Source organism: Trichosurus vulpecula, chromosome 1 (assembly GCF_011100635.1).
Source record: "Trichosurus vulpecula isolate mTriVul1 chromosome 1, mTriVul1.pri, whole genome shotgun sequence".
Classification (NCBI taxonomy): Eukaryota; Metazoa; Chordata; class Mammalia; order Diprotodontia; family Phalangeridae; genus Trichosurus; species Trichosurus vulpecula.
The window spans coordinates 358,291,092-358,313,608 of record NC_050573.1 but is presented as its reverse complement, the minus strand read 5'-3'; the positions used below and the strand labels follow the sequence as shown (position 1 = coordinate 358,313,608).

The following is a 22,517-nucleotide window of genomic DNA, read 5'->3' as shown; positions in this document are numbered from 1 at the left end:
TTAACAATAACTTGGATTTACGTAATATTTTAATGTTTACTAAGCACTGATATATATCCTAACTTTTGATTCTCAGTGGAAATACCAGTCTTCCTAGACTTCTATGTTAGAGACCCTGGAGCCATCTTTCATTCTCTCTTCATCTTCCATGCGTAATTAGGCAAGATGTTCTGTTATTTTTTTTATACAACTCTCACTTGGTTTCACCTCCTTACTCTCCCACCCCCTTTGCCACTACCCTAGGTAGGCTTTCATCACTTGCTATTATTACAACTGTCTTCATAATGGCCTGACTCCAGTCTGTCCCTTATAACTCCACTTGTACTACCATTGGACTAATCTTCCCAAAACACTTGTTTTATAATACTGTTTTCTTGTTGAAGAATTTATGATGATTGCTTATGTGCCTATGCCATCAACATTCTAAGCTCTTTAGCCAGACTCTCAAAGTCCTACACTATTTTCCCTTCCTTACTCCTAATTCAACCACGTTACCCAACTGTATTTCAAAAGGATCTCTACATTACAAGTTAGGCTGCCCAGTTCACTGTCCAGGCACGATAACCTGAGTTCAGTTTCTGTTTTTGAATGATTATACTTAAAGCTGGTACTATGATTTCCGATTATATACTGTTGAACACGATCTTTAATTGTTTTGTAAATAATAGTCCTATCTCCCCATTAAGATTGTAAGCTCCTAGAAGGTAGGAAAAACGTCTCAAACAGATTTTGAAACCAAATATTTGAAATGCTACATTTCCAGATCCAGAATGTATAAAACCCTTGATGTGGTCTCTAATTTTCTAGTGTAAGATACTATGTTTTTCTCCTTTCAGAGATTTTATTTTGTAAGAGTTCTATATTCAGATCAATATAATAGTTCTTTTGTACAATGCCTAAATACAGTGCTTAGTTTATAACAGTCAATTAATAAGTATCTGTAGACTAACTGGTAATTATATTTATATGTCCAGAGACTATAAAAGACAGAGGTCCTTCAGATGTAGGTATTTCCTATTGTTGGTCAATTCAACAGTAAAAACTTCAAGACTATTTTCTTCCCTCTTCAAGGTATTGTGGAAATTGTTAGTGCATGCTTAATTTTCTAAGATTTTTTTTAATTGATAGCATCATTCATGACTGAAAAATAACATTACCAAAACACATGTTAAAGGTTTTATATTTTAGAGTTCACAAAAACATTTATTGAATACCCTAATACACAAAGTAAAAATTAAGTTAGTAAAATTTTATTTTATGATTAAAATTATATAGACATTGTCCTCTAGTAGCTTCTGAGAGAAACTCACTTCTATTATTGCTCCAATGCCTGCTGGAATCAGCACCAATAAACTTGTCTGCTCATCCAAAAGGAAAAGAAATATCACCACAGTACTGAAGCATCTCCAGAGCACTGTAGAAACAACCACACATTAATTTCCCGTAAGAATGGTGAAGAAGATCACAGAATAACATCACTTCTGAGTCTCATATTCTGCATCTCTATTTCCAGAGCCCTGGACTGCTTATACTATCCTTGAAGTCAAACCACAATTGATTTTTAGGGAAGACCAAACCTTTCTATTTACACACTGATGATTTTAGGAAGGGAAAACCAAGAGACAACTCAAGAGCAATTTAATTTCTCATCCACTTTAAGAAAAGTAGCATAGAAATATAGCACATGTATAAATCAAAATGAAAATATACCATGCCCATGAAAAGAGAACAAAGAGGACTCATGATAAAAATGGCATATGCATATATAGTATTTTCATAGAAGAACTTTTTCTTTACAATTTGGAAAATAACTTTTGATTATTTTACTTCTCATTCAGGAGTGTGTCAGTCAGGACTTAAACTTGTCTTTTCTAACTCAAGAGTCCATAGTGCTCTCCACAATATTGCTGTAGAAGTTAAAGGCAATGGACAGAGAGCCAGAATTCAGGATAACATGGGTTTAATTCCAAACTCTGAGACACATGACATATACACACACAATCTATATGACCATGGGTAGGCAAGTTACTTAACTTACCAGTGCCCCATGTAGGGAAAGACTTTCCATACAGGGATGAATCTGACTTCTAGACTTAAGTACATGAGTACTTTGTACTAAAGATTCTATGATCCTAAATTTATAATTTCTTATAGAAATAAGATTTATAAGTTAAGGTATAAACACAAATTTTTATGACAAAGCAAAATTATTTTTATCTTTAGAAGGCAATGTAAATAAGACAGGATTTTCCAATTTTTACAGGTTATTATTTTGAGCACAAAGTAAGTTTTGAACGTAATAAAAATCTACAGTGTCCTTTTTGGATCACAGAATCATAGGTTTAGAGTTGAAGGAATCTCAAAGGTTACATTGAGTACAAAACTCTCATTTTACGGAAGAAGAAACTGAGTCCCAGAGAAGTAAAGAGTCTTGCTCAGTATCACAGTTTTTCTGAGGTGAGATTTGAATCCAAGTTTTCCTAACTGAAGTCTAGCATTCTCTCCACTACAGCATACAGTAGAGAGTTGCAGTTAATCCTAAGATACTGGCAAATATTTTAGAATTTAATAGTTCTAAGCTTTGTCAGAATGTCTGTTAAGTGTTTCAAAGGGAAAAAATATTCTCTTTTCCAGTGTCTTCTAGAAAATATAGATTGGATTATTTAACTGTACATAATTATTAACTCAGCATTTATTAAGTGCCTACTATATGGTAGATGTTGGGACTATAAAGATCTAAAATGCTAACAATCTAGCGAAGGTTATGCTTTTGTATTGCACGTAAACCACAAGTAGTTTTCCTTGGGAGAATCCCAAATAAAACTACTAAATTAGCAAAAGAACAGAGCACAAACAAGTCCACAAATTTAAAACTAGGGTGGCCTCTCCAGCAGTAAGCAGCTGCTGCAGAATTTCCTACTATCTCTAATGCATGTCCAGCTTTTCAGTTTCAGGGGCCCCCAGCTTCGTTTAAAGGATATCACTTCATCCTCTGTTCTCTGTGCTTTGCATCCACAAAGTAGCAGACATGAACAAAATAAACTAGAAAACTGATCCAACATCATTCGGTGTTTTTTCCCCTCTTCCTGAGACAGCAGAGGACAGAGGTGACCTGAAGAAGGTCTTTCTAGTAAACTTCCTGTGGGGCCTGCCCCGTCCCTAGGTGGGTAGCTACTTCTTCCTCCCTCTCTCTATTCATGTAACACTAATCCCATCCAGACTTTCTAGGCTTTGAGTAGCCCTTAGAATCCCCTTGCCATCCCATTAGTTTCATCTGCAGCACCTCCCAGTCCCAGGATATAGGAAGTTCCTCCCAATGCCTAGTACAACTTTCATGCAATTAGGAGAAACCCTGGGACATAAAGACTGAAGAACATCTTCCCATAGGATGAATTCTCACCTTCTACCTAGAACCCTCACAACCTAGGATTCCGCAATTCTAAAGGATTATCCAATATTCAGGATTCCCTTGGGCCCAGTTCTCCATAAATATCAAAATTATGTCAGGCTGGAATGACAGTATGGTCTGGAAGGAATGTTGAATTTTATATTCATTGCATGTGTTTGTTGAATTTGTTAAATGTTCTCACTTCACACACCCCAAGACCTATAATACCCTGCCTGTACAGTCTACAGAAATTACATGAATGAGCTTTTATGTATAATATGGTTCACCGGTTTTGAAAACATACAGTTTACGCAATAAAGTTTAGAGGTAATCAATTAGTTGGGGATACGTGCCCCAATTTTTTCATGTACAATCTGTATTCATTGTAAAAACAATCTTTAAATATAAAAATGGAATTTTAAATATCAAAAGTTCTCATCACTACTACCTTGCTATAATAGATAAGCCAGAAACTCTCATAAAAGGAAATTTATGTAGCTCTTATGGAAGAGGAAACTATCTGTTTTGGTTGGACAGTGATCTGATAGATGGAAATGTTTTTTATTCCTAGTGATCATGACACTGGGAAGTAATTATATTGGCTGAAAAGGTTGTCATCCGAGGTCTTTCATAAGACACTTCATAATGAACATTATGCTCACTGACACAAGCATACCAGAAATGGTGTCATTCTGTTCTATCATTCAAAGCTGACAGATAATTTATCATTGTTCTAAATGACATGGTAGGGAAAGGATGTTAAAAAAGACACAAACTATCTATCATCTACCTTCAATATAATAATTACCTGCTTTAGTAGACATTCCAATCATATTCTTCTTTTTCTTCCAGAAGCTGATATCATTTTTAAAGGCCAGAAAATCAAAAAGAAGCTGAAAATAGCAAATCATGACATAAACTTAAATTTAAAAATACACACACAAGTTGAATTCCCTATTTTAAGTCACACATGGATTCAAATTCCTACCATATTTAAAGATGAAAAATAAAATCTTGTGCCCAAACACACAGAATTTATAAAGTAACAACAGCCATTTTCAGATTAAGTGCAAAATATAGCAGTGGACATTAAGTGCTTGGGTATTTCACAGCAAGGAGAGTTCAATATAGGCTGCAATAATTAGGGGATACGTTTTAGAGATGGAATTTCAGCTGGGCCTTGAGGGATGGAAAATATTAGGATATCAGAAATGAAAAGGATTATGAATCTGAAATGAATCATTATAAAACAAATTATATATATATTACAAAGTATATATTCACACAATATATATTTACAAATTGCATGAAATGATATTAGAAAATATCTGAATTATCGGAATGCTCAAATAATGAGAGAAAATAGTGAAAAGCATAGCATGTCTATGGAAATACACCTGCCTAGGAGAGTAATGAAACTGAAAATACAAACTATAGTTAGATTGTAGTCAAATTGTAGATACTTTTGAGTGTTAGAATAAAAGAGTTGAATTTTAACTTTAGAGGCAGAGATGGGGAAAGACATGATTAAAAGGTGGTTTTTATAAATATTCCTCTGGTGGCAAAACAGGACAATTTGGAAAAAGGAGAGACCAGGAACAAGAAGAATTCAAGCAGGATGTTGACATGGTAGAATGATTAGCGATAAAGGCAGCATGATAGAGTGGGATGGGCACTGGCTCTGGAGCCAAAGGACCTGGGCTGGAAGCTCCCTCTGAAGGTCAGTAATACCTGTGTAACTTTATGAAAAGTCATTTAACCTTCTTGGGCCTCATTTTCCTCATCTGTATTATACAGAGATTCAACTAGATATCCTTTAAGGTCCCTTCCAGCTATAGATTTGTGATCCCAAAAGGATGGCAGTTAAGTCATTTGATAGACATTTAGGGAATGAAGAGCACCATCAACAATATAGTTTAAAATTTAATATGTAAATTGTTTTACTTTATGTTTTTCTTATGCTTTAGTTTTATGCCATAAAGTAATTTTCCTTAAACACCAGTCTGACTGTGTGACTTCCCCCTTCAAAACAACTTCAGTTGCTCCCTATGAACTCCCTACTGTACTGGACATCCCATAAACCTGGAATGCACTCCCTCCTTCCCTCAACAGTAGAGTCCCTTTCCCCCTTCAAGACATAGCTCAAGTATCATCCTTTGTGGGATTCCCCCAACTGCCTCTGCCCTCCCTCCCAAACTATTTAACTAATGTGTGTGTGTGTATATTATATTTACGTTGCACATGTATTTAAAAGTATTTGTCTTCTTCACCAGAAAGTAAGCTCCTTCACAGAAGGAATTACTTTGTTCTTTTTACCTGTATTCCCAATGCCTAGAATAGTGCATGCTTAATAAATACTTGCTGATAAACTGATCAGCTTGAAGCTAAAGTAAGAAGGTTGGAAACAATCTCAAACTCTCAGATGCTATTAGTTATCCCTCATCTGTATTTATAGCCCCTTTTAAGCACTCATAGATTTTGGAGTTGGGAGGGACCTTAGATACAGCTACTCCAACCACCATATTTTATAAATGAGGAAACTAAGGCTCAGAGAACCAAAGTAACTTTGCCAACCCCATAAAGGAAATGTCTCCTAGGATGCATACATAAGTCTTCTAACTGCAAATACAGAGTGAGAAGAATGAAATACAAGGAAATAGTGACGTCCAAATCACCATTCATGACTTTGCTACCACACGCAAGGACATAGTACAGTGCCTTTCACGAAGCACTTGATACTGGCCCAACTGCATGGTCAAGTACTTGGAATAATAAAGTGAAGTGAGATAATGTCACTTTAGGAGGCAATACATTTAATAGAATGTAAGCTGCTTGAGGGTGGGGGTTATTTCATTTTTATTTTTGTATCCCCAGGGATGTGGCATAGTGCTTGGCACATAGGCACTTTAATAAATCCTTTTGACTCATTTATTATCTAATCTTGCTGTTATTGCTCAAACATTTATGAATTCCTTTTTTTCAGAAATGACTGCAAATCATACGACAAAATCAGTCTTATTTCTTTACAGATACAGAAATCTGCTTGGGCTGGCCGATAACTAATAGGGACTAGGCTGAAGCCAGAAGCCGGGGAAACCTCACAGAGAGAACATCAGGAAGCAGAACTTATTAATGTTCACTAGTCTACTACTACCTGCTCTAAATGCTACAAGTAGTGGAAGAGGTGTAACTGGCTGCAGTACGAGCAGCTCCAAGAAAGGATTACAATACAAAAGACTATAATTAAATTTTGCTCTTATTAAAGCATTTTAGTTTTTTTATTGACACAGGCATACAGAGCTAAAGCAGGAAACGTTAAAGAGGAAAAATTCTTAGTTTAACACCCATATTTAAGCTTTATTACTGCAAAACTTCCCATTCTGTATATCAAAAGTGAACAAATAGCAAAGTATCAAGGATTCACTTACATGAAATGCTGCTACAAAGAAAGTCAAAGCTAAGAAATACAAGTTGGTATCTACAAAAATTCCTTTTACTTCATCAGCATCCTTTTCTGAGAATCCTGTAGAAAGTAACAAAACTTGCATTATAAAGTTGAATATGCAGCCCCAAATTTATCTCATGCTACAGTTTTTGGTTTATGATACCATATAGATTTTATTAATCTACCAAAAAATGAAAGTTCAATCAGGAAAAATTAAAAGCACTTCAGTTAATTTACATTTCTGGTTTAAGAAAATAAGATTACAAAGAGTACGCTTTCAAAGAGCTATAGGGAAAACAAATAATTAATTGCAATGATTAAACTGGCAATGTAAAATAATCTCTAAAAAGTATCTGAAAAAAGAAAAATATGTAGGTGATGCATGTCTGCTTAAAAAGTCAAACATAAGCATTTGGACACACACAAAAAGGCCATATGCTCAACAAAGTCAATAAATGACAACGTTTAATTATTAGCCAAATATTTTTGGAAAGATAATGTAAAACATTAGGAACAGCTTGCCAAAAACTAGAAAAATTAGGGCTTTAATTGCAGTATTGTGTTCCATGGAATTTCTTAAAACACATGCAAATCTGAAAACATTATCACTACATACCAAATTGTTGTAGGGAGTACACAGCATCTTGCATGTGAATCCAAAAACGGAGTTTTCCTAATGATATCTTGTCATATGACACAGTCAGAGGTAGTTCAGTTGTTGAACGATTTATTACCTGAATGTCCCCCGCAAAACAAATAAATAAAACTTTAAATTCTGAACCAAACACTATACAAAGTGCTGAAGTTTTTTCAAGTAATCAAAACCAAACCAAATCTGGTGATCATTTTGTCAACATACCAGTCTTTTATTTCAAACCTGGACTACTTTCCTACTTTTCTCTGTTTCCTTAAACACCCTCCCAACTGGAATGTTTTTTCCTCTCACATTATCCAAGTTTTACCAACCTTCCAAAGCCCAGATTAAATCCTACCTCCTCCATGAAACCTCCCAATCACCCTATGAACTGGTTCCCCTGTCCTTCCTCTGAACACTCAAAACATCTATATCATAAATTTATTTACTTGTCCTGTTAAATTGCATATGTATATTTGATCTTCCTGACTATAATAAAAGTTCCTTGAGGGTATGAACAATGCCTTTATATCCTCTAAAGAACCTAATGTAGTGCACAAAGTAGTTGTTTAGTAAATATTTTGTTGGAGAAATTGGTTACTATAAATCACCACATAAGTACCTCCTATGGAATAACATGATAAATGAACAACTATCTTCATTTTGAAAGCTTTTCATTCCATGTACTTTGGATATTATGAGTATTTGATATAGTAGCTTCTATTAAAAGTGTCCTTAAAATTTTTATGGACTACACCCAGGTGAAATATGGACCATAATTCTGCTTATAATGATGTTCTAATTCCACATTGTTTATTTGTTTAATCCTCAAGGATATTTGGGGATTTGCATTTGTAGGAAGGGGATGTGAGGTCTCTTTTTAAAGGACCTGTTTTTCTAGGTACCTGGGAGATACTTCATTTTTGCAACTTGGAGCAATATGCTACAGATTTGACCATTTCAATGCATAGTCTACGTTGATTTAGGGTCCCTAAAATTAACTCTTCTGTAATTTCTGATGGCAATCACCTGATCCTGAATCACCATCATAAACCCTTCTGATTCTCCAAACAAATCTGTACAATTTATTAGCCATTTGTCCACGTGTTGTTGGTTGAGTTCATATGGGTGTCAGTCATGGAGCTCTTTTTGTTTCTTCTCTTGGACCTTAGTAATATCACTGGCTCTGCCCAGATATAAACTACTTTTAGTTACACTCAACAAATTCAGGGGCATGTATCAAATGAAGTCTTTTCTGTTTTTTCCAAAAATATGTTTATCATCAATACGTACCAATGCTATACCTTCTTTTTTAAAAGAAGTATTAATCTTTCTATCACTCTCTTGGGGTGATGAATCCATGGTTTTTTTTTTAAAAATTATTATACATTTTTGTTCAGACACCTTCTAAATGTGTTCTTATCCTATTTTACCATGCCCAACCTATATGCTAAGACTGGTATTGTAAAGGCATTAACTTAATTTAAATGCACACTCATTAAGCTTTGCCTTCTGAGATGCCAAGTTTCTCAACATATACTGGCTGAGGTTTTCTCTGATTGCCTTATACTTGTTCTGTACACCCTGGAGAAGATCAATCAATAGGTGATTGCCATTATCAACTGGTTCATGTTGACCTCCAAATTCAAGTTCAAAGTCTATAGTTTATGTTCTTTCTTGGTACACATTAAGAATTTTACTTTTTGGGTAAAATGACATTTTGAGATCACTGGAAAAAGTTTCCATCAAACAAAGTAGATTTTTAATGTGATTTTCCGTGGAACCATGTAACTTGAAGTTAGCCATATACATCAAGAGATTAATACGTTTTGGAATGACTCTTCCTTTTCCTTAAAAGTCATAATCCGTTCTAGTCAGTACCACTGATAATGGGGTTGAGGGCTAGGCAGAACCATAGCAAGTGTATGCTGTTTTCCTGGAAGATGTTATGTTTTCTATCAACTGTTCTTCACATTACTTCGTCAATGGTATGTTTTAAATAGAGACTTTATAGAGAAAAGTTTTCTATGTGAACATCAAATACTCTAGCATACTCGCTATGCTTAGATCTATTTTATATGTTTACTGTACATCATATCACTAAGAATGAGGAACTTAAGTCAAAGTCTTTTTGATAATGAACACATGCAAAGTAAAATGTGACAGCATTTTTGGGAGGCTTGTTCGGTCATCAAATTAAAATATGTTGGGATTTTTTGACACACACTTTGCTCCTCCACCAACCTACTGTCTCTTGTGCTTCCTTTGTACAAAGTACCTAAACATGTAGCTGATCTATATTTGGAAGGGGTCACTTTTATTAATGTGTTCTCTTATTAATATGTGATGTTTTCTACTAAGAAGGATGGCATCAAGCTTGCATTAGAGACGAAGACGATACAAGTGCTTTGCTAGTACGGACAGTTCTTGCTTTACGTAAGTAGACTGTTTTGTAACCTCTAAATAAAACAATTTTTACAAAATGCACTGGACATGGCAAAGGGAGGGAAGAAGGAAGGAGGCTGTGTACCCATGGAGGGAGAGGGCCAGCACACAGTTCACAAGATTTGTGGGGAACAGGGACCGAGAAGCAAGAGCAGGAGGAACATGCAGGTATTGTGGCTGGCTGTGTGGAGGCCTGGCAAGAACTGAGAGGAAGAACATAGGGGGGCCAGACGCAGGCTACCTGAGCACAGATGGACAGAAGACAAACATGAGGGAGCCAGACAAAGGGGTGGGGAAGTGGAGTGGGGCAAAGGTATCCTCTCTCAGCACGGGAGGTGGCAGTCTCTTTATGTGCCCATTCTTCTGCTTTCACTTGAAGGGTTTTTTGTGGGGAGACATAAAAGGGATAGGAGGCTGTGGGGCACTGAGCTGAGTGGTAGGAGTGGCAAGAGAGAGCACAATACTGTAAAGTTAACATAGGCAATTTTGGGGAATGTTGACTTCTTTCAGAATTCTTTATGTAAAGCTGGATTTCTGTAATGTGAATTTATATAAAGCAAGAACTGTCTGTAATTCATGTGCTAAGAAGTAGCTAATAAGCATGGATCTCATTTATAACCACCACTTCTCAGTTTTACAGTGAAGCTACAATTTAAGTCATTTCCCTTAATTTAATCATTTTAAAAATGTATTATACTGATGGTACCTAACCATTTCACATTTAATTCAATTTGTATTTTCATTCTGTTGGGCTTTAACCACAAAGATCAACAAAAATCTTTCACATCTTCTTTCTTCAGGGGTTTTCTCTCTCCTCTAAATTCTGTTTTTCAAGCTTGTATAGTTTTCTAGAATTTGTGATATGTTTTGTTTTCTAGATCCCATTCTGTATGCATCTTTATTTGCTGCCTTTAATTAGGTAATACAGCATTCATGTTGTCTAATGTGTACACTTGCTAGATATTGATAATAATCTTCCAATGTCTTTCACTAAGTCTTTCCCAGGGCACTTCTGCCACAGTGGTATATTCGATGTTTCTCCTTAGAAGCTGTCTTGGGCTGCTCTACTCTTGCTCTGTACCATGGCAACAGTCACAGCATACACATTGTATACAGAGTGTTTGTACACTATGCTAAATAATGCAAAAGGTATTTGTTCTTGATGGTTTAGAGTACCAGTCCTCTGAATTATTGTGTTTTGGTATAGTTAATTTCTTAGTTTGATTTGTGCCATCTAACGTAAAAAGAGCATTTAAAAATTCCACTAAACAATGCTCTTTTCCTCTCCAAAAACACTCAAGATAATGATTTTTTTTTTTTACTATTTTTTACTATCCTTTCATTATTAGCTAGAACTTCTAAGGTTTATGTTAAGGACAGATTTTCATTGCCTTCAGGATCCTCAGATTAACTTCTTAATTTCTGCTCTTGTTTCATCTAATTTTGGGCTTAAAATGACGTTATTATGATTGCCCTATATTGATCTTCAATATGTTGCTATGCATACTGGAGCTGAGGATATCACTGATAAAAAGCAGGATGATCCTGCCTATAACTATTAAGATCAGTTTCTAATTTTGTCATTATGCTACACTGGCATATAATAAAAACATTTGTATTTCCAACCTTATTTCCTGGGAGCTTATGGTTTACTTGATTTAGTGGCCTAGACCACATGTAAAAAGTATTTTCAGCATGCAGAGTATCAGTAATTCTAATCTGCTCCTGATAGTTTATATTTTTCTTCTAACAGAACACCAAGGAACACCACCCTCTCTACTATTCTCTGGATTAAGACGTTCAACACAATAGTTCCAATAAAGCCTATGTGCAACCCTGTGCTGTCCAGTCTATGTCTTATTTTCATAGTGGCTGGGGTGCTAACCTAATCAGTGTCATTGCTAAAATCTAACTGGTCAGTGTTTCAGGGTTTCTGAGTTTTTTCATTATCATCATCATCTCATTCTCATCTTTTTTTTTTTGATGGGGTTCAAACAGGAGTAATCTTGGAAAAGCTGCCATTCTGCTACTTATTATTCCCTTATATTTAATATTGCCTGCTACACAGGTAAGATAAACTTTTTCATTATTATTAAATTGGTTATTACTATTAATTATTATAAAGTCTAGAAGGAAATCACAGTAAGTACATGGTATGGCTTTTATTCCTATAATGCCTGTGTGTGCATTATTTGCTGAGCTCACATGGGAAGAGAATCCCAAAACATCACACTGGATTATCTAACTTCTGTTATAGCCACAAAACATTATGTTAACATACATACACATCTATATATTAGTGTATGTATATAACATGTTCTTTTTTCTCTAAGCACCCATTAAAAAACTGCCTCTTTAATAAGCTGCCTCTTCTAGTGTTCTAAATAGAATCTATATACTGAATATGCTATTGTCTATGTGTTGGTAACCAAAAATGGGCTCCTTAGCACTTAGTCAACAAGTGCCCTTGACTAGTTTGGCTTTTTCCCCTGAACTGAATGCTGTTTGTATGTTGGACTGGAGTAAGCTTGTCGGCCCCTTCACCTTGCTTCCCTTGCTTAAGCTGATCGAAAGAACCTGTGTTTTCCCCGGCGTACCTTACACCCCACCCTGCAGAAGCCGGATGGTTAAAAACAGCTTCCGTTGGAGCCAGAGGCTGCTACAGCTACAGCCACAGCCGAAGCTGAAGCAGAAGCTGCCGGTAGCAGAGCTGACCTAAGGGAGGAAGCTGAACAAGGACTTGAGGCCAGTGGGTAATCTTTTTACCATAGAGGGGAAGCATGTATATGATTTTGCTTTACACCATCATGCTTCTCTGTGGCCTCCTGGTTACTCTTGTGAGGTGGACTTATTGGGCCTGGAAGCTTTTGATCAATATATCAAAATGGGGATGCTGGTCCATGGGTTGGTTACTGTGGAGCCTAAATATATGCTTTGATTTTTTTGCCTCTTATCTTGAGAATTTCTTATATCCGGCAGTTCCGAACCTTTCAGACATATATACGATCCTCTTTGAAATTATAAACTCTGCCCTCCTAATACATTTCTATATACATCTATATAGTATCTATATACAGAATATACTACATATTCTGAAAGGGTTAGCTTCAAACACATAAATAAGAATGTTCCTTTTCTTAGAAAGAAAATCATTAAGTTACTCCATAGCAAAAACTAGCAAAGGAATGCATTACTATAATATTTAACATCATGGTCTTCTTAAAATAATCTAATAATTCATTAAAGCAATGAAAGGACAAGCACTCACCATTAGATCTTTTACTCGGTTGCTAAGTTGATCAATAAATAGTATGGGCAAGTAATGTACTGTTTTTCCCAATTGAACCCTGTGATATTAAAATAATGATTTTAATATGAATTATGGAATATTAAGCCATCTAAGAAAAAAACTTTAGCCTGACAATCTGAATCTATACAATAAATTATTAAATTATATTACCCTAGCCTATGATTATTTCTGCCTTTAGAAGATGAGCCATTAGCTTCAATAACTCTTACTGGTCTGACTTAAAATTTATGTCTAAATAAAGATCAATTCTGATGCATTATCATAACACTTCTCAAGACAAATGCATTTTTTTAAACATCCTGATTTTGTTATGGCTAAATAAAAAGGCAATTCCATCTAGTGTGCGCTTTTATAACCACTTACCTATTAAAAGGACAAAAGTGTGTAATCCTAATACAAGAAGAAGATAATAATTTACAAGGTATTAAGTAGAAATAGTAATCTCACTACAGTAATGACTTGAGAAAACACAGAATGAAACTTATAATTTAACAAATAATGTAAACATTCTTCTCCACAATAACTTCTATGTTATATAGCAAAACTAACCAATTGGAGTGTTTCCCTTGCCCCATCTGAGTAGTTATGCTAATGACTGAAATAGCCAAAAAGGAGACAGTGGGAATAAACCTGATAAAAGATGGTACCCTTCAGAATCTGTTTAATAAGCTCAACTACTAGAGTATTAATACATTTTTAATTTTCTATATTCAAATATAGATTCTAACTAGTCATCCAAAAAACTTTTGCCCTACTTATTCCCTCTACCACTAGTTTGTACCAGCTCAAAAAATGCAAATTTACTTAATTACTTGAAGCTATGAATTCCAAGTAATGTTTTGATCACCCAGCATTTTGAATTATCCCCATGTCAGTGGAGAACCCACAGCTAATTGCACTGTTAATATTCATTTACTAACTGAATCATCACTTACATCTTCATGTATCTGTGAACATCAGCAGGAAGAGAGGACCCATCAAAGACAAAATCATCTACCATCACGTTGAGTGTTAACCTTGATCTCCAGTGAGAAACTGGCTCATCTAGGGCATTTGTTGGTTTCTTTTCTGCTTCAATTTGCTTGTAAATAAAAAAGAACCATGTGTTAATCAAAATCAGTAACATACAACCTGGACTTTTCTGTCTCCTTGCCTTCACTAATGTTATCCCCATACTGTCCTTGTCTATTGAAATTTCTCCTATTCTTTTCATTTCAGTTTAAAATCCCCCTCTATGATCTTTTCACAATCATCCTCCTAGTCAGTAGTAATGTCTTCTTTATCTGAGTTCAGAGAGCACTGTTTCTTTCTTGTGTGTTCTTAAATACTCTAATTCAGGGGTGGGGAACCTTCAGCCTCAAGGCCTCATGTGATCTTCTAGGTCCTTTGATGCTGCTGTTTGAATGAGTCCAAGTTTTACAGAACAAATCCTTTTATTAAGGGGACTGGGTCTGTGAAGTTTGGATTCAGTCAAAGGGCTGCACTTGAGGACTTAGAGGGCCACATGTGGCCTCGAGGCCAAAAGTTCTTCATCCCATTTGTACCATAGCTACTGATTAACTTATGCTTTCACCCCTAGCATTATTAACTGACATAAAATGCTTTATGTATATTATCTAATTTAATCTTCACGACAACCCTGTAAGACAGATGCTATTATTATCCCATTTTGAATATGAAGAAGTAGAAACAGAGAGGTTAAGAGATTTGCCCAGGGTCAGTTAATTATTAAGTCATGAGGCAGGACACAAAAGCTCCCAATACTCTGGGACTGTGCTTTGCCACTGGGCTGCCTCCACGTTCCCTGAGTACAGGAACCTCTCCCTAAACAAGTGGTTGGGAGGTACTTAGTATTTTCTGAATGAATGGAAAATGAGTATATAAACTTAAACGTTCTTATATACTGTCAAAATATAAATGTCTAAATACCAGCATATGGAACCTTTACATTTTGGTAATAAAGCAGATAAAGAGTTCACACTACCTGTTAATGGCTCAGTCTAAACATTCCATTCTAGCCCATCACCACCCAACTTGCCTTGGACCCTAATTTATTTTCTCTCACTTCCATCTTCCCAGCTGAAAGAGAAAGTCATGAGGCTGTCATGCTTTGCGCACGCTCAACCCTTCTAGTTTTGAGTTACTAAGGTGAGCTCTTGTCTGCTCTCAGAAAGGCCTCCCAATCATTCTTTTCCAAACCTCTGACATACATAAAAGACAATGCAGCCACCGGTAGTTTACTGCTTTAACAAATCAGAAACTAAACTAAAAAGAAGATCCTTCCAAAACCAAGTGTCAGAAATTGTTTAGAAAGAAAAGGAGATAACTGACAATAAATCTTTGTTAAATACAACTCAGAAAAGGACTTAGAATAGAAATACTGCACAGAGGTTGAGGGCTAATTAACAAGGAAAGTTTAAAAAAAACAACTGTTTACATTGATTTAGAAAGAATATTTTCCTACATTATTTTATTTACCTTCTAAAACAAAGGGACATCAATGATTCACATGTGAGAAGTAAGAGACCTAGCTTTGGAATCAAAGGATCAAATCTTGTTCTTTGCTACTTCCTACTTGTGTGACCTTGGAACTCAGTCTCCTGACCTGTAAGATATGGGGACTGGACCATGTCCTCAAAGATTTTCTCCAGCTTCAACTTTATGATCCTCACTGAGGACATGTATGACCAGAAAGGGAGGTGGGCTGATCAAGACAGTAAGAGTTAAGTTGAGCAAGGTGAGCAAGAGTTCAAGTGTTGCACTGGCATCCATGAAAAAGTAAAAGACCAAGAAAAATGAAGAAAAAGGACAAGAATTTATATATGATTAAAAAGTATAGGTGGTTTGTTTTCTACATTGGTAGAGGAAATTCTCACACTAATGAGGATCACAGAGCTAGTGAAGTATAAGTAATTGGTCAGTTTCTATTTTTTCTTAATTGATCAGTTCATCATCTGACTGACTTTATTCAGTAGAACATTTTGTACAAGTCACTCATCTAAAGCGTTTTCTCCAAAGCAAGTAATCTTGTTCTAAAACTCATCTCATTTTTTATTTACTTACATTCCTTTTCAAGTCTATAATCATCTTAATAAATAATTAAGTATGGCAGTAAAGGTAAAAAAGGATCCAAATACTTTTTGCCCTTTTTGTTCTATTAAATTGTGAAGTTGCTGGCTGTGGGAGTATCAACATAGTTTGGGAAATAAGCAATTGATTTTCAAAATGATTTCTAATAGATGAAAAACAGATTATAGAAGTTTTTTCAAAAATAATTTTATGAAATTGGAACGTGCCATGGATTTGGGAAGTAGTTTGGGCTAACTATTTAGGTTATTATTTCCCAATTTGTTTTTGCATTTCCTACCATTAAATGTCATGAACCTTGCCAATAAATAACAAAAAATTAATAACTTATGTTACATAGCAGTTCAAGGCATATAAAATACTTTATATGCATTACCTCATTTGAAACCCACAGCAATGGAGTGAAATAAGTGCTCTTATTATAACTCATTTTACAGCTGAGAAAACTGAGACTCCGAGAGGTTAAGGGACTTGCACAGATCACACAGCTAGTAAGTGACTGACACAGGACTGGAATCTAGATCTTTCCAACCTCCAGTCTCGTGACTTATCTGTTATGTTATGCTTCAATTCCATTGCAAATGATTAAATTCAAACATTTCCTTACTTTCAAAATCATAGTGTGATTTTAAAATTAAAATTTCTATGCTATCTCACAAGACCTGCCACATCTCTAAACAACCAAGAACAGCAAAACAGAACAGGCTCCATTTTGAAGAGTAAACATTAAGCTTACCTGGGTAGCAGATTCTCCTGTGAGAAGATTGATTTCTTCTGGTTTGGGAACCATGTATGTAGTGAGAGGACTGACTATATGCACCTGCTTACCATCGTGCCAAGGCAAGATCCCAGCATGGTGAAGAAATATGTAAGCATATAATGTGCCATTATTTCTTGTTTTCTTTGGCACAGACACATTGACTGTCCTAAAGCAAAAATAAAATAAAGATAACAATCACCTGCACAGTATGAATAATAACAGCAGTTTCAAATCAACCAATTATAGTTTTAGAATTAATGAAAAAGACACCTGCACATGACTTCACTGAAAGTAGTACATTTTCATAACTATTTTTGTAATAATTAGCATTTTAACAACAAAAACAACTCATATTTGTATCTTGCTTAAAATGTTCATTTCCTAACTACAATTTTGTGGTGTACTTAAGTGTAAAAATTACCACCATTTTATAAATTGTAAATCATAGATCAAAGAATCACAAATACAGAACTGGAAGGGACCTTAAGAGGGCCATCTGGTCCAACCATCTCACTGTAGAAATGAGAAAATTCAGGTCCAAATCAGTTAAGTGATTTGTCCAAGATCACACAGGTGGAAAGTGGCAGAGCCTGTATTCAAATTTTGACCCTGCCTCCAAGTTCATAGTTCTTTCTACTTCATGGGAGGTTAAGTAATGAGGTTGTGATCAAAGATCAAATTAATGTGTTTGAGAAGGGTTTTGAAGGTTTCCAAAGGTCTCCAAACTCTTAAATCAAGTACTCCAAGTAATCAAAGTACTAGGTGTTGTTTCACAGAGGTCAGAACTTTAAAGCAATCAAAGTCTCCAGAAACATTCATGGTTTTAGTAGATCTTAGATCTAGATCTACTTTCTCTTCAACGGAAGTCACAAACTTTATGTACTTAACATAGTGCATCTGTAGTTTCATCTTCATATATCAAGGACAGTATTTTATTAGAAACAAAAGAAAAATATGTAGGCCTATGGAAATCAGTTTTTCTTTGAACCAGCCAGATTTTGCCTACGTAACTATTACAGGTTTAAATTATATGGCAGCTTGTTAAGTCATTGTTCTTTAAGTTTTTTAAGAATTACATAATTTTGTTTTATGATTCCAATATAGCAAACTGTCAAATTTCTACATGCATTAAATTATATGGCATTAAAATATCCAAATATTTTAATAATTTTAGACACTAAGCATTTTTTATCTCTAAAGAAGTCCTATTGTAGTGACAGATATAATGAAAAACAACCCATCACTATTATAAAAAATAAAATCTCCACACATAGGATTTTAAAACAAGCTTCAAAGAAACAGTGAATTAGTAGTATCTGTCTCATAAATTCCTTAATTGCTAGTCTAGAACTTTCTTGATAAGATCATTCAACCAGAAATTTTAAAAAAAAATGCATCCACTAACACCACATTAAAAAAAAAATGGTGTTCTCTGGTCAAATTTTGATTTCTTGCGACAAAAGCAAGCATTCCTGACTGACACTGTGTAGTGTCATAGTGCTCCTCCTAATACTGTCAAGTTTGTTAGATTGTCAGTTGTTGATTGTATGGGTAGGGGCTGTCTTCTCACTGGGGATTCTTTACACCAAGGAAATCACAATTTCAGACAAAAAAATATTAATTAGAATTTTGGTGCACAAATGGAGCATTTTATGGCCCTAGTCTCCAGCGATGATTTCCATTTAAAAGCTGTGAAGAACTGAGAAAACCAGATAAATGAGAATCCTAAAATAATTACCTTCCTACCTTTAAAATTTGATAAGATAGAATTCATTTTTGTCTCCCATTTTAAAAAGTAATTTAACTTTACATTTTTAGACTTTTCTCTTATTTAGCCTCCGTACTCATTCTATTTTCTTATCTCAAGAACCTTTACTTTTACTAAGCAAAGAAAATACAAGTTCTTCATATTGCGTAAAATATACTACTCATACGCAATATCAATAATATAAGCATACTCAATGTAAACATTGACATTAATTTCTGTGAAATAAGTTATTTTTAGTTCTAGAAACTATCTTTTGTATGTTGTTCACCACATTGTTATTACTGTTCTTTTGGGTTGATTTGGTGATTCTAAAGTGTGATTCTAACTATACATAATGTACTCTGGCATGTTGCTCTAATTCAGGAATATTTTGTTTCTTAAACTTGATAAAATTAAGGCTTTGTTTATGACAGAATAGAATGCTACGTTTATGATTTTAGCTTTTAAACAACGTACTTCAACAAGAAAAACACCAAAGTTTCATTTAAAAATTTACAACACTAATACCATACCTTTCAAATTTAGACTCAACATCAAAATCTTCCACATTCAAAACCAGATCTATATTATTCTCAGCACCAAGATTGGACCTTGTAGTGGTGTACACACTCAGCTGGCAATGATGATAAAGGAAAATTAGTGCACGAGGGACCCTTGTTAGAAAATGTACACACATCCAACAAAGTTTCCCCATTCCACACACACACTTCTGACACTTTTCCAATATGACCAGCTAAAGAGGCTGACAAAAAGTTTCATCTTGGAAGTTAAGACATTCTAAACTACATTATAAAGACAAAAAGAGAGAATACCATACCTGGTGATAATCTGATAGCCTATTTACAAAAGCTACTAATAAAAAGCCCCTGAGAATGGAGGAAAGGGAATCAAAGGGCTTTGCCCAACTGTAAACAGACACGGTAAATCTTATTTATTTGAAGAAACTAAGACCAAACTCCCCAAGCAGCAATTTGTCTTCTCATTCAAAAATCAAGTATAGGAACAGCAGTCAGTCTCCCGTTTGGATCTCTCACTTGGCCTCATTACACTGGGAAGGGCAGAACAATCACGAACCCAGAGACATGGGTTAGTAGGCAGATATCCTCTAATTGGGATGCCAGTTTCATTTGTGTGCACATATATGCACATACACACACGTATATGCACACATGCAACGTTAGAGCTATTGCACATGTATAAACCTACAACACGTGTTATAGTGCATATGTGCAGCACATACATGAACGATACACCTGTCATTTGTGTACATATACACACACAATGCACACATACATATTATCTGTTATACGTATATATTCTCACCTAATGCACCCATACATGTTCTTTCTGTTGCGTGTGCATACACACGTTATATCAGATGTGGTTATGTGCATACACACATATAATACAAAATATTTGATAGAAGTCACGTGCATACGTACTCATATTATACATACATTTTCTCTATTGTGTGCACACAGGCGATGTACACACACGTAAGACACACACAGGTGAGGGGCTGAGGGGCGGGCCAGGGGAGGGGGAGGGGCACTCACCTGCAGCTTGGGCCTCCGCGCCAGGTACGGTTGGATGCAGTTGCCCTCCCCGCTGCATGGCCGGGTGTAGACGATCCCGTACATCACCCAGCACGTGTGCACCACATACACCACGAACACCCCGACGATGAGGCTGGTGAAGGAGCTCCGGCTGCTCCACATGGCGCCCGGCTGCCTCCGGGGTAGATGACACCCAGCACGTGGGCCAAGAGGCGAGCCCGGGGGCGCGCGGAGCGGGGGCACGCGCCCTCCTGAGTCCCTCACGTGCACAGGCACGGGGGTAGGAGGGTGGGGGGTGTCGTTCCCTCCCCCCGCTCCGAGGCGGCACCTCCGCCGCCCCGGGCCTGAGAGGGATCGTCCGGGAGCCTGGCTGCCTTCGCTTGTCGCTGCCGCTGCCTGCAGCCAATCACTGAGAGGGCTCCGGGCCCCTCCGCGGGGACACGTAAGGGGGCCGCGCCCGAAGAGGCTCCGTAGCACCTCTCATGTTCCCAGTTCGTCCACAGCCAACGGCGGCATCTCTAACCTGTCACTGCGGGATTTGCCGAGCTGGACGATCCGGTTCTCTTCCGGGGAGGGAGGAACCGCTCTTCCGGAAGTGGCCCCACCCCTCCTTCCGCCCCTTGGCGCTGCCCCGCTACCCCCTGGGAAGTGTAGTCCTTTCCGCTTAGTTGCCGCCCTTGTCCTTGAGCCCCTGAGGACGTCCTCCGTTTCAGCTTCTGGGTCCTTTTCCCCGCCCTTTTCCTCTACACTCTCAAGGGAGAAATAAAAAGTTCTTTGATCTTCTCTGAAGAGTCACAGGCATCCACACCAAATCTAAGAGTTTTGTCAGTATTTGGGGTTTTTTCCCCACTTTGAAAAAAAAATTGTATTTTGTTATATTTCCCAATTACATTAAAAAATGTTTTTAACAAAATAATTTTAAAACTTTGAATTCCAAATTGTCTCCTTTCCCCCTACCCCTTGAGAAGGCAGCCAATAGATATCGTTTATACATGTTGTTATGTTTAGTTGTTGTCAGTCGCGTCTGACTCTTCCTGACTCCATTTGTGGTTTTCTGGACAAAAAAATTGGAATGGTTGGCTATTTCCTTCTCCAATTCATTTTGCAGATGAGGAAACTGAGGCAAACAGAGCTAAGTGACTTGCCTAGGATCACACATCTAATAAATGAACCCAGGTCCCTCTGACTCCAGGGCTGGTGCCATTTCCACTGTACCACCTATCTGCCCCCATAATACGTGTTAAGTCATGCAAAACATTTCCATATTAGCCATGTTGCAAAAGAAAACATAGACCAGAAAAAAAGAAACCCAAGAAAAAAGCATGCTTCAATCTGCACTCAGAATCCATTCTCTCTCGGGAGGTAGATAACCGTTTTTTATCATGAGCTCTTTGGAAGAAGATGTACAGCTCATCTAGTCTGACCAACTCCATCACTGTGCAACAACTAAGTAAAATCGGTTCCAAACATAGCCAGAATTAAAGTATTTGCCACACCATAACTCTAAGTGGGTAAAGCCCTTTCAGAGAATAAATGACAGTAGAACACCCTGGTGGATGCTACAATGTGACTACCTGTCAGACGGCTCAAAGAAACCCGTCCGGCAGCCACAACTGCGGGGAAAGCCAACATGGATGGGTCAGGTTCAGAAAGTAGTACTGGATATTTAGGTAAAGATCACAAAATGATTGTGATTCTAAAACTCAGAATTGCAAAGGACACCAGGCTTTGATACCAGCGGCCAAAACTGTAACCTACAGGAGGGAATTTAGGAGTGGAAGGTACAAGGAGATAGTAGAAAGAGGACAATATTTTGCATAAGAGCTTGGTTTGAAGTCCAGCTCTGTAACTGCAAATCACACTTTGTCTCTCTTGGAAAGGAAGATGGACAAAATGGTCTCTCAGGTCCTTTTCCAGTTCTGACATTCCACGAGCATGTAAATATTCAGTCTGGCACAGGAAAAATACTCTTGCCGGTATAATCACACAGGCAAACTTCACATTCAAAATCAACACATTCATTTAGTATCTACCATCCACATGATGTGTTTGGCACTGGAATTCAATCAAAACAAAAAAACTCTTATTAATGGTCTACCATGTGCCAAGTGGTGTGCTGAAACA

General features: G+C 36.6%; 1 protein-coding gene across 1 annotated transcript in view; it reads right to left on the bottom strand.

Annotated features, from left to right (window-relative positions):
* CLPTM1L (CLPTM1 like) overlaps positions 1-20,971 on the bottom strand; it is a 42,167-nt gene extending 21,196 nt beyond the window's left edge. The window contains exons 1-9 of the mRNA XM_036761568.1: positions 20,394-20,971; positions 19,350-19,450; positions 17,046-17,235; positions 14,158-14,303; positions 13,181-13,259; positions 7,450-7,567; positions 6,817-6,911; positions 4,197-4,281; positions 1,311-1,414 (exon numbers count right to left, since the gene is read on the bottom strand). Of these exons, the coding sequence (XP_036617463.1) occupies positions 1,311-1,414; positions 4,197-4,281; positions 6,817-6,911; positions 7,450-7,567; positions 13,181-13,259; positions 14,158-14,303; positions 17,046-17,235; positions 19,350-19,450; positions 20,394-20,555 (1,080 nt within the window). The 5' untranslated portion in view covers positions 20,556-20,971. The remainder of the gene's footprint in view (positions 1-1,310; positions 1,415-4,196; positions 4,282-6,816; positions 6,912-7,449; positions 7,568-13,180; positions 13,260-14,157; positions 14,304-17,045; positions 17,236-19,349; positions 19,451-20,393) is intronic.
* Between the last annotated feature and the right edge of the window lie 1,546 nt (positions 20,972-22,517).